This window comes from Petaurus breviceps, unplaced genomic scaffold, assembly GCF_028583685.1.
Source record: "Petaurus breviceps papuanus isolate PSGF00001 unplaced genomic scaffold, PetGlider_PUasm1.0 176, whole genome shotgun sequence".
In the NCBI taxonomy this organism is placed as follows: domain Eukaryota; kingdom Metazoa; phylum Chordata; class Mammalia; order Diprotodontia; family Petauridae; genus Petaurus; species Petaurus breviceps.
The window spans coordinates 26306219-26320088 of NW_027185771.1; the positions used below are offsets into that span (position 1 = coordinate 26306219).

The 13870-nt window shown below is 35.5% G+C and overlaps 1 protein-coding gene across 1 annotated transcript in view; it reads left to right on the top strand.

The window, feature by feature from the left end:
• Positions 1-13870, top strand: part of CDH8 (cadherin 8) — a 527584-nt gene that overhangs the window by 228853 nt on the left and 284861 nt on the right. Inside the window, exon 4 of the mRNA XM_069085836.1 lies at positions 11831-11950. Within this exon, the coding sequence (XP_068941937.1) occupies positions 11831-11950 (120 nt within the window). The remainder of the gene's footprint in view (positions 1-11830; positions 11951-13870) is intronic.

Below are 13870 nucleotides of genomic sequence, written 5' to 3' on the forward strand. Positions count from 1 at the left end.
TTAAATTGGTTGGCTCAATAAATGAAATACTGAGCCTTGAGTCAGGAAGACTTGTCAAATCCAGTCTCAGACATTTATTAGTTGTGTGACGTGGACAAGTCATTTAACCTTTGCCTGCCTCAATTTCCACAACTGTAAATTGGGTCTAATATTAGCACCTACCTTCCAAGATTGTTATAAGAATCATATGTGATAATATTTATAAAGCACTTAGCACAGGGCCCAGCACGTAATAGGCACAGAATAAGTGTTTTCACCCTTCCCCCTCCTTCCCCAAGCAGGGCATTTCATCTCCTGGAGGATCAGTTTTCTCATCATTAAAATGTGGCAGAATCCAAATTTCAGGGTTGTTGGTTGCTTTATAAACCTCACAGTGCTACAGAAATATATTATTGACAGTCTTGTTATTTTTTTTTAGCAGTTTTGCTAAGAAAAAAAGGCTAAACCGATTCTGCGACTTTTTTTTTATACAGATAGCATACTTAATCTAACCATCCCAATTTTGTTTCACTTTAACATAGCATATACTATTCAGTCTCCACCCCACCCCCAACCTCATCAGACTTCTATGGATGCATTCTACTCTGTGTCCTTTGAAATGTGGTGCTTAGTGGTCCCAATACTTAGATTAGGAGAATCGAGGAATAAAAATATTGTAAGGGAATTCATAGGTATTTATTCCAAATCATACCTGATACATTTCCACCAGCATATTTTCTTATACCATATGCCACAATAAAATTAAAATGGATATTTAACCTAAACGTATTAAAAAAAAATGTTCTTTAAAATGGAGACTGGAAATAACTACCTTCCTTCTTTTCTTTCTTTCTTTTTTCTATCTCTCTTTCTACCTTCCTTCCTTCTTTCTACCTTCTTTCCCATTTTCTTCATTTCTGTGTGTGTGTATGTATATCATAGAGTAAAACAAATTCCCTTCATGAAATCTCTATGCCCCAATTCCTCCCCCACCAAATCCCCGCCCCCCCAAAAAACTGTCTCAGTCTGTATTCTAATTCCACAACATGTTATATGATGAGTCCTCTAGATCAAGGTTGATCATTGTGTTTATTTTGATAATATTTATGTTTATTAGTGAATCTGTATTCCTAGTTCTTTTCACTTCATTTCAGTTCACTTCATACAAATCTTGCCAGGTTTCTCTGAAAGCATCCCTACCATTATTTCTCAAAGCAAAATAATATTCCATCTATTTAGAATGCCATAACTTGCTCAGTCATTCCCCAATTGATAGCCAACCCCTCAGTTTTCCAATCATTTCCATTACAAAAAGAGTTGCTATAAGCATATTTGTATAGATATGTCCTGTCTTTCTTCCTTTGATCTTTTTAGTGTACAGGCCTAGTACTTTCCTCAACTGGTTAGAGAGAGAATTTTTAACCAAATAAAGGATAGAGGTGATCACAAAATTTAAAATATACTATTTCAAATATATAAAATTTAAAGAGCTTTTACAGAAAGCAAATCATTGAAGTAGCAGGAAAAGCAAAGCTGTCAAACTGAAAAAAAAATCCTTATATCAAATACCTGATAGAAATCTGATGTCCAGAATACATAGGGAACTAACATAACAACACAAGAAAAAGCCCACGCTTCAATAAATGGGTAGTCAAAGGATATGAAAAAAAAAATATTCAAAAGAAAAAATTCAGGTCATCAGCAGCCACATGAAGATTGCTCCAAATCACTAAAAGTAAGATAAATACAAATTAAAAGGAAATTAGTTTTCACTGCACTCCAAAGAAACTGTCAAAAAAGGAAAAGGATGGTCATGAATGATTTTGGAAAGACTATGGGAAAAAAATTCTAACTAATAAACACTTGGTACAGCCATTAATCCTAACCATTATGGAAAATGACACCCCTTGGCACAGAGATCTCATTGCTGGGCATCTACCCCAAATGAGTTAAAGCGAGAACATTCCCTCTCATATAAACATATTTGAAGAAACATATTTAGTTGTAGCAAAGAAATGGAAAAAGCTGTAGATACCTATTGATAAAAGAATGCCTTAAAATTATAGTGTATGAATATTATGGATTATATTGTTTTACCATAAAACAACAAATATAAGGAACTCAGAGAAATATGATACTTTTATGAATATAGGAAGAAAGCATTAGAGTAGGAGGAAAAATACATATAATGACTATAAAAACGTAAATAAGACAAAGCAATATCTTAATGCTGAATAATTGTAATGAGCGTAATCTAAGAACAAGAGACAACACTTAAGAAGAGAATGAGAAACTTTTAAAAATATTTTCCTGACATAATAGGGAAACTGTTTTGTAGAATTCTCTTGACATATCAGACTAGCCAAAAAAGGAAAAGAGGTTGATCTGACAATAAACTGCTTTCAATGATGCTATGTAGCTTTTCAGTGATCCTAGCTTCCTTTTCTAGATGCATATTAACCATTGCTTTAATGATATGTTCAACAACTTTTCCCAGGAATTGAAGTAAATTTTCATCATCTTGAAATCTACTCTTCTCTCTGTCGATCTGTCTCTGTCTGTCTCTGTCTTTCTGTCTCTCTTCCTTTTAAATCAGGAAAGTTGCCCTTCTCCAGTCCTATGAATCCTCTGCCATTCCCTATGATCTTTCAAAGATTACTGACAAAAGCTCAGCAATCACATTTAATGCCTCTTCCACACAAGGGCTCTTCATATACCTGATGGTAGCTATCATATTTATTCTCTAGGCTAAACACTCCAATTCTTTCTACCAGTTTTCTTTAAGCATGATCTTGAAGCGGGAGGCTTATTATCATCCCTGGTTGACCTACTATGAAACCTTTTCAGCTTTTTAGATTCTTACCATTCTTCCTAAAATGTGATACCTAGAACCAAAACCAAACACTTGAGATGTGATCTGATAAAGAATGATGCAATAACATCTGCAAGTTCTTTCAGTGACTGATATATACCTATCTGGCCATATGACTTGAACTTTTATCAGGGGCAACTAGGTACTCTCTCATTATCATTTTACTTATTTTGAGTTTCAATTCCCCATTAGTCATTTTTGTTCTTTCCCAGATTACATTTTTTTTTAAAGAAATCGGGGTTAAGTAACTTGCTCAAGGTTACAAGGCCAGTTATTTCTGGATGTGGTGCTAAGTATCTGAGCCTGAATTTGATCCCCAGGTCATCACGACACTGGGGCTGGTGCTCTTACTTGCTGAGCCACCTGGCCACCCCTGAGTAATTGGGGTTAAGTAACTTGCTCAAGGTTACACGGCCAAGTGTTTCTGGGTGGGTGCTAAGTGTCTGAGCCCGGATTCGATCCCAGGTCATCCCGACACTGGAACTGGTGCTCTTACTCGCTGTGCTACCTGGCCGCCCTACATATTTTTCTTAACAGAAAAAAAACAGAAGCAAAATGAGTTGAATTTTCTTGCCTTCTCTCTATCATCAATTATCACCATGCCATTAGCAGTAGCCTTATCTCTTCTTTGATCTTCCTCTTTTCTCTGATACCATTAGCCCTCCTTCACCTCCAAAAACCACTACAACAGAAACAAAAGAAAACAAAATAAAATGAAATGTTCTTAGTATTCCTTTCCAGTTAGGCTCAGGTCCTTCTGAGTTTTATTGCTCCTGAAATTCTCTGTACAAGAGTATATCAGATTTTCATGTCCATGCTCTGTTACCTATGTTTTCTCCCTTCTTTTGTATGTCTTTTTTAAATTGAATTTTTGTCTTTTTTAGATTAACTTAAAAATTAATTTTCTCTCCCTCTCTTTTAAAAATAAAGGAAAAACACAAATTTTATAACTAATATGCATAATCACACAGAACAGATTTTTGCATTGACACGCTAAATTGGGAGTGGGGTGGGAATGAAGGAGCTCAGTAACTACCAGAAAAATACAAAACCATTACCACCAAAATTTCAAGGCCTAAGGTTCCAAGAGTAAAGAGAAAGTCCTCAGCTATTCTGATGTTATCATAAGATTAAAAAAAAAAAAACTAGGAAGTATAGTGTAGAAAGTCAGTTGGGATGAGCAGCTGAGATTATAAAGAAAAATAAAGAAACAAGTGAAATAAATTCAATTTTTCAATTTTCTGGTAATGTTATGTTAAGGCAGCTAGATGACACAGTAGATGGAACACTGTATCTAAAGTCAGGAAGACCAATATCCCTGAGTTCAAATCTGTCCTCAGACTAGATCCTGGGCAAGTCACTTAACTCTGTTTGCCTCAGTTTCCTCATCTGTGAAATAAGCAGGAGAAGGAAATTGCAAATCACTCTGATATCTTTGCTGAGAAAACTCCAAGTGGCATCATGAAAGACTGGACACAATTGAAAAATGAGTCAACAATAAAAAAACACTTTACTTCATATCCTGATTAATATGTCAGAATAAGTAAATTCTTGTAATATTAAGTTCACATTTTGACTCATGTTTCTTCTTCTGGAAAAAAAGAAATGTGTCACCAAACATGGTCAAATTCTCCATTTTGAAGAAATGGAGAAGAAGTTTATCTTTCCTCTCACAACTCCTAGTTTAGACCCCTATCCACTGTTGCTTGGACTATCAAAATAACCTAATTGACTTCCATGCTTCATGCCCTTCTTTTATTCATCCTCAGGATAGCTGCTAACTTGATATTTCAATCAATAATCAATCAACTAATAAACACATATTAAGGTTCTACTATATAGCAGGCATTGTGCCAAGAGCTGAATTTCTAAGGTATAATTCTGACCATGCCAGTCCCTTGCTCAATTAACTTTTCCTATTACCTCTAGCATCCAATACAAACCCCACTGTGTGTCATTTAAAAGTCTTCACGACTTGATTCCCACCCATCATTCTAGCCTTATTATATGCTACTGTCCTTTGTGCATTTTATAATCCAGTCAAAGGAGCCTTTTTGTTATTTTTCACACATACTCTATTTCCCATCTCAGTGACTCTGCAAACGCTATCCCCAATGCATGGAATGAACCTCCACCTCCCTTACCCCCCCCCCCATTTGTCTTTTAGAATCTTCAATTTCCCTGAAAGCTAAGCCCAAATGTGAAATGCTACCTCTTTACATAGAGCCTTTCTTTTTCATGTTTACTGATGCCTTTTGTTTCTGGCACCATCACAGTTATCCCAAGTATCTTTCTCCATTCTCTCTTCCAGATGGAATCCTATAAAACAAGTAGTATTTTTAAAGAGGAAGAAAATGAACACAATTGTTCAAAATGAACAAAACAAAAATGAACAAAAAACAAAATGAACAAATATGTTGAAAAAGTCTGAAGATATGTAATGTTTAATAGCAGTGGACATCGTACCTCTATGCAGGGGTGGGTTGGGGTTGTCTTGTATCTTTTCACTAAAGACATGCTTGATCTTCTTCATTTTGTGACATTTACTTTTGATGATTTTGGTGGTTGGTTGTTCTTTCCATTTACTATGTTGTAGTTATTATGTACATTGTTTTCTTGACTCAGCATGCTTCACTTCTCATCTTTCCATGCTTCTCTGTATTGATCCCACACATACGTCATTTTGTAAAGCACAGTAATATTTTGTTACATTCATGTAATACAACTTGTTTATTAATTCCCCAATCGATGGCTATTGATTTTGTTTCCAGTTATTTGCTATCACAAAAAGTGCCGCTATAAAATTTCATAAATATATATATTTGTAGGTGTGTATATGTGCATACACATATACAATCAGAGAAGGAAATATGCTTTATGAGCAAAGCAGAATTGAAGTAACTCAAAAGAAATGCAAGCTGTGCAAATTTAGAGAATCTAGCCCAAATGTTCATATGGACTATTGGTGTCCGACTTGTGGTAGAGCACTCTGAGCTCATATTGATCTGATTAGCCACAGTTGGATACATTGTAACTTGAGTCTAACATAGTGATGTCATTTTGGCTTTCTTTGAGAAAGAAGGCCAACAACCAACTAGATAGAAAGAGTATATGTATATACATATGTAAATATGTGTATGTATATATATATATATATGTATACATGTATATGTGTGTATGTATATATGTATACATGCATATGTGTGTATATATACACACGCACATATGCATGTATACATATGTGTGTATGTGCATATATATATATTTATATACATATGAACTTTCTTCGTTGCGGTATAAGCCCACTTATTTCAGGTTTCAGGTTCATAGTTTCAGGTTCATAGGGTATGAACATTTTAGCCACTTTATTTGAATAATTACAAATTGCTTTCCAAAATGATTGTACTATTTTACAGCTCCTCTAATAATGTTCTCGTGTGTCCATCATTTCTCTAACATTGACTATGGCACTATTTTTGTCATTTCTGACAGTTTGCATGTTGTGAGATGAAATTTTGGGGTTATTATGATTTGTTTCTCTTATTATTAGTGATTTAGAGCATTTTTTTTTCCGCATGGCTTTAAATACTTTGCAATCTTCTTTTCAGAACTGTTTGTTCATATCTTTTGGAGAATTACTATTATATACACATTAAGTATATATGTATGTGTATATCTTTATCTCTATCCATAGGCAGAGAGAGATTTTTGTTGTTCAGTTGCTTCAGTTAAGTCCAGCTCTTTGTGAACCCTTTTGGAGTTTTCTTGGAAAAGTTAGCAGTCATTTGTCTTTTTCTTCTCCAGATAACTTTATAGATGAAGAAACTGAGGCAAATGGGATTAAGTGACTCAACCAGGGTCACACAGTTAGTAAGTGTCTGAGACCAGGAATTCAGGAAAATGAGTATTCCTGAGTCCAGGCACAGCACTCTATCCACTGTACCACCTAGCTGCTCTATAGATAGAGACAGAGTGATATGAATCAATAAAGAGATATAATCTTGGATAACAAGGTCTTTTCAGAGAAATTTGATACGAAGATTTTTTCTCCATTTGACCACTTCCTTCAAAGCCTTGATGTATTAATGTTGTACATGAGCTTTTCAGTTTCAAGTAGTTAAATTTATTTATTCTATCTTTTATAATTGCCTCTTTCTTATTTAGTTAAAAACAAGTCTCCTTCCTATGGTTATTTGAGGTATTTGATATGTTTCTCTTCTATATTTTTAAAATATACAATAATCTTTAATGTTAATATCACATACCCATTTAGAATATATTGTACAATATGGTGTAAGGTGTCGGTCTAAGTCTAATTTCTTATAATCTGCTTTTCAGTTTTCCCTGGAGTTTTTTGCCCTATCAAATAAGAAGTTTTTCTTGGTTAATTTATGTTTTCCACTTTATCAAACATTGAGTTACTGTTTTTCATTGTTTTTGATTCTTGCTTCTCTAGTCTGTTTTATTGATCTAGAGCTCTGTTTTTTTTTTAACCAATACCGTATAGTTTTGTGATTGCTTTTTTTATAATATACTTTTAGATCTGGAAGTGCTATTTCCCCTTCATATCTATTTCTTTTCATTGCTTCTATGTCTTTTATTTTTAAATGAATTATGTTATTATTTTATTAACTTCTATAAAGTATCACACTAATTCGAATGTTATAGCAGTAAGGATATGTGAACTTTGATAATATTTGCACAGCTTAGCTATGATTACTAAGCATTTAAGCTATTCTTTATTTCTTTAAGGAGCACTTTGTAATTTAATCTATATAAGTATTTTTTGTGTTTTGGTAGGTATTTTATATATTTTATACTTATTTGAAGAGGAATTTCCTTCTTTTAAAATTTTTGCTTCTTGAATTTGGTTATTATTATGGAGAAGTGCTGTTGATTTTGAGGGTTTATTTTGTAGTGTGCAACTTTGCTGAAGCTATTGATGTCTCAAGTAGTATTTTTGTTGATTTCCCAGGACTAGAGTATGTGATCATTTCATCAAGAAACAGGGATAATTTTGTCTCTTCTTTACCTATCTTTATACCTTTTATTTCTTTATTTTGCCTTTTTGCTCTTGTTAGTAATTTCAGAACTCTATAAAATAATAATGGGAAGAGTGGGCAACCTTGCTTTCAAGCACATGGGGCCTTTCTTGAACCCTTAACTGCTAAAGTTTTATTCCTGTGTAACTATTCTTTTAAAATATTGTATAGGGAGGCATAGCCAAGATGGCAGAGTAGAAGCACAAACCTGGTGTGAGTTCCCACTCCAATCATTTCTAATACATGTAAAAAAAATAACTCTAAATAAATTTTAGAGATATAGAACCCACAAAGTGACAGAGAGAAACAAATCTTCTGCTGAAGGCAGCCTGGCAGGCTGACAGGCTGACAGGAAGGGTCTAATGCACCAAGCTGGAAGCCGAGCACAGTCCTGTGTGAGCCATGTGGTTCTGGCCCCAGGGTGGCCCCAACCAGTAGCTTCCAGAGCGGACTTCAGGAGAGTGAATCACCAGCAGCTGTGTCAGTTCCAGACTTCTCAACCCACAAATTCCAAAGTGAAAGTAAAAGGTCAGTGAGGAACTCTATTAGAACAGGGGGAGAGAAGAGCATGGCCCAGCTCCTGCCCTGCGGTGAGAAGTGGCAGGGCACAGCAGTGGCTGCAGCTGCTGGCTCATGGCTACTTCTGGAGCTCCTGACCTGCAGATTGTAGGGGGAGCAAGCAACCATTCAGAGGGTAATCACTTTTGTTTCAACCTGCTTGGATTTGGATCACAGTCTTGGGTGGTGGTCCTGGGGTGTGCAGACAGTGTGCCAGAGCATGTGGGGGCTGTAGAGAGGGAACCTTCCTAATAGCTCTGGCAGCTGTGAAAAAAGCCAGTGATTTGGGGAAAAGCTCTCTCCATTCTAGAAGCAGAGTTCTACCATGGCAAAGAGCTTAAAAGTCAAGTAACTGACTGGCAAGAAGAGAAAGCAGAGGAAATGCATTCAGACCATATTTTCCTTTTTGGGGACAAAAAGGATTAAAGCATGAAATGGGAGGAAGACAATGATTTCAGAACACCTGCATCAAAAGCTTCCAAGAAAAATATGAATTGATTACAGGCCATAGAGGAGCTCAAGAAGGATATTGAAAATACAGTAAGAATAATGGAGGAAAAATTGGGAAGAGACATGAGAATGATGCAAGAAAATCATGAAAAGCAAGTCAACAGTCTGTTAAAGGAGACCCAAAAAAATACTGAAGAAAATAACACCTTAAAAATAGACTAGGGGCATGTAGGTGGCTCAGTGAGTAGAGCATCAGCTCTGGAGACAGGAGGACCTCAGTTCAAATCCAGCCTCACACACTTAACACAAAAACTAGCTATATGATCTTGGGCAAGTCACTTAATGCCAATTGCCCTCCAAAAAAAAAAAGACTAACTCAAATGGCAAAAGAGGCTCAAAAAACCAATGAGGAGAAGAATGTCTTAAAAAGCTCAATTGCCCAGATGGAAAAGGAATTTCAAAAACTCACTAAAGAGAATAATTCCTTCAAAATTAGATTGGAGCAATTGGAAGCTGAGAACTTTATGAGAAATCAACATACTATAATGAAAAAATAGAAGGCAATGTGAAATATCTCATTGGAAAAACCACTGACCTAGAAAAATAGTTCCAAGAGAGGTCATTTAAAAATTATTGGACTACCTGAAAGCCATGATCAAAAAAGTGCCTAGACACCATCTTTCAAGAAATTATCAAGCAAAATTGCCCTGATATTCTGAACCAGAGGGCAAAATAGAAATTAAAAGAATTCACCAAACAACTCTTGAAAAATATCCCAAAAAGGAAACTCCTAGAAATATTATAGCCAAATTCCAGAGTTCTCAGGTCAAGGAGAAAATACTGCAAGCAGTCAGGAAGAAACAATTTGAGTATTGTGGAAACACAACCAGGATAACACAAGACCTAGCAGCTTCTACATTAAGGGATCAAAGGGCTTGGAGTATGATATTCTGGAGGTCAAAGGAGTTAGGACTAAAACCAAGAATCACCTACCCAGCAAACTGAGTATAGTGTTTCAGGGGGAATATAAGGTCATTCAATGAAATGGAGGATTTTCAAGCATTCTTGATGAAAAAACCAGAGCTGAACAGAAAATTTGACTTTCAACTACAAGAAGCCAGAAAAGCATGAGAAGGTAAACAGGAAAAAGAAGTGATAAGAAACTTATGAAAGTTGAACTATTTACATTGCTACATAGAAAAACGATATTTGTAACACATAAGACTTTTCTCAGTATGAGGATAGTTGAAGGGAATATATATGTTAGTATGGGTATATGTATATACATATATACATAGACAGAGGGCACCGGATGAGTTGAATATGAAAGGATGATATCTAAAAAAATAAAATGAATAGGTTAGAGAGGAATTTATTGGGAGAAGCAGAAAGGGAGGGAGATAGATCAGGGTAAATTATGAAAAAGAGGTAAGAGTAAACTGTTACAATGGAGGGGAAGGGCAGAAAGGTTAAAGGGAATGGGACAACCTTACTCTCATTGAATTTGGCTTAAGGAGGGAACAACATGCAGCCTCAATTGGGTATCTTACCCTGTAGGAAAATAGGGGGTAAGGGGATAAGAGGGGGTGATAGAAGGGAGGGCATATTGAGAGAGAGGGTAGTTAGAAGCAAACACTTTTGAAAAGGGATAGAGTCAAAGGAGAAAATAGAATAACTGTGGGGTGGGATATGATGGAGGGAAATATAGTTAGTCTTTCACAATGTAAGTACTATGGAAATATTTTTCATTACTACACATGTACAACTTATATTGAATTGCTTATCTTCCCCGTGGGGGAGAGTTAGGAGGGAAGAACAGAAAAATTCTGGAACTCAAAGTTTTAAAAACGTGTTTAAAAAATATTTTTTACAGGCAACTGGGTAATAAGATATACAGACACTGGGGTATAGAAATCCATCCTGCCCTAATAGAAAGGGGGCAATGGGGAAGGATATAAGAGAGAACAGATTGGGGGAAGGGGTATTCAGTAGGCTTGCTATTTTGGGATGGGGGTAGGGAAAAGATGGGGAGAAAAATTTGTAACTCAGAATCTGGTGGAAATGAATGTTGAAATCTAAAAATAAATAAATAAATTGGAAAAAAATAAAATATTGTACAAATTTTGTATAAGCGTATATGTGTACTTGCTATCTCTTCAGATGGAATGGGAAATCCTTGTGAAGAAGAATTGTTTCATTTTTGCTTTGTAGCACCAGTTCCTAGCACCCTGCCTGGCACTTAGTAGGCATACAATAAACTGTTTTTGATTGATTGGAAAGGATTGGGAGATTAAGAATGGGTGAGGCAACCAAAGATTCAAATAAGGGTCAAAGGATTAGGCTTGTATGACAAAGAAAGTTAAAGACATGGAAGAACAGGCCCCTCCAGAGGCCTACAGATGGAACACAGAATTTCAAGGTTTGAATTTTAGGTATTAGTTCATTTCTAGGTTGGTAAGGTTAAAAATGTGACCATCCTCCCAAATGGCTATATTGGGCTGGAGGAGGCCTGTGGCAAAGTTTTCCAGGTTCTTTTAGATATACTTTTGTAAAACTCAAAGGCAACATGTCATGTTGCATTATTAACCATGTGTTTCATATTCTTTTGATAAGATTCTTTGCATATTCTTAGTCTATATGGATCGAATAGTTCCTTTTGAATGCAAGCTACAAAGGATCTTTTTAAATAATGTAGATGCTAAAGAGGATTTGCTTTTACACACTCCTCCAGTCTAGCAGGATTTATTCTCTCAAGGGTTAGCATTTTGTTAGTTATATATAGAGCATTATTCTTCTTTTTTAAAATACCCCCCTCTTCTCTTTTTTCTCACATACACTTCTGTACATATTCAAAACCTTTGCGACGGATTGGAAAGTTTATTTTTTCATCAAAGCATAAGGTGTTAATTAGTATTTTCTTTTCAATCAGGTACATCTGTAACCAATGTAACAGCTACTGATGCTGATGATCCTGTTTATGGAAACAGTGCAAAGTTGGTGTATAGTATCTTGGAGGGACAGCCGTACTTTTCCATTGAACCAGAAACAGGTAAGTAGACCTGGCGGCAAATGCCATTGAAATTACATTTTTACTTCAAGTTACTAATCAGCTGTATGACCTTGGGAAAGACATATTATTTCCCTGTGGCCTCCATTTACTCATTTTTAAAATGCATGAAAGTTGTACTAGATCTCTAAGGTACTTTCCATTCTTTATATACTCTGACTATGCATAGGGATATATGACTGAATCAGTTTTAATAGAATCTGAAAACACATGGTTGCAAGTTTTGGACCTGATATATCCTAGCTGTGTAGTCCTGGACAATTTGCTTAACCACTTTGAGATTGCCTCAGTTGCCTCATTTGTAAAGAAAAAAAAAAGATATATTACTCTTTCTCCCTTACAGAATTGACATAGGGAAGTGTTGATATGACTTATACTATTAAGAGTGATTATAGTTATTTTACAACAGCGTGGAGAATTTCAGGTAAACAGAGAAAATATTGTGGTGACAACAATCTTTGTCATACTAGGTGTTCCTGTGTAGATGCTGAGGAGTTTAAAAATAGATCAGCCTAATTGACAAACAGGAATTACAAAGATCAGAAACCATTGTTTTAGGTCAAATTTTAAGTGAAAAAATTAAAATTTAATGAAGTTATTTTGATACTTTTATTGAGTTGAAAATGAAGATTTTTCTTTAAAACAGGAGATTTATTTATTGTTATTTTTAACCAATTATACATCAGTTTAGTAAAGTGTGTGTTTATAGCTTTTTCCGAAAGCAGAAATTTAGCTGTTTTTAAGTCTTGAATTAAATCTTTCCCTGAATTTATGAAGGTCCTATTTGATAATATCTAAACAACCCAGTCTTCCCAAACATAGGCTTAACAAGAAACCAAACATTTAGGGGCCAGAAGTTTGTACATTGTGAAGAACTGTTCCTTTTCTTTCCTAAACAATAATCACCATTCAGAATAGTGTCTTAAAAAAATCAGAGAATATTTTTGCATTATAAGGATATGACTTGTACACATACATCATTGTGTATGTATGTGAATTTCTGTGTATGATATTCACTCACAGGATTTAAAATGAACTTAAATGAAGTTCCTATTAGAAAGTTAATGAAGAATGTATTTATAATTTAATTCTCAACTGAAAAAATGCATTTGGGTAACTAAGTAATAAACTTAAGTTTTCTTAGTCTATTAAGATCATTACTGCCTGTCATTAAAATATAATGGAATTGAATATTACAATTAGGGATCAACTCATCTTTTGAATTCCATATTCAGTCATATTTAGGTGATACAGTCACCTTTCTTTCTTTATCTATGCACATTAGTCAAGTTATTTTACAAAAACAAAGAAGTTTTCACACATACTGTGTATCAGTGGAGGGAGTTTACACACTAGCAGTCCCTGCCACTCAGAAATTCATAGGTCTAGATGCTTTCCAAAATATATACAGGGGCAGCTAGGTGGTGGTAAATTGTGCACTTGCCCCAGGGTGTAATGGGAATGCAAATTTGGAAGATCTTCCCTGCCCCTAGGCTAAAGTGCACTAGCCTTTAGTGGAGCTGGGGTGGGAGGCTTGTTTTTCAGTAGATACTTTTTGATTGGCCAGTGGGTCCAAAAGGTTGTTACATTCTCCCAGCCAGGAGAAGGCTATATAAGCCCTGATGTGAGGCTTTGTTTTGGGGGCTCACTTTGAGAAGTGTTCTGTGATTTGATCTGTATTCTGGGAAGCCGTTGTCCAGGGCCCCCCCGGCTTTGAAAAACCCAGATGTTGACTGGGTATGGATGTAATGGTTGGACAGTTTGGAAATCTGTCTACTTGATCTGTTTCTGTGTCTCGATAATTCTGCCTGTGTACTTTGAAGTTCGGGGTGCTGACCTTTTCCCCTGAACAAGGTAAACGATATATGTCTGACTGATTAAAGTAAGACTGTTAACCCATTT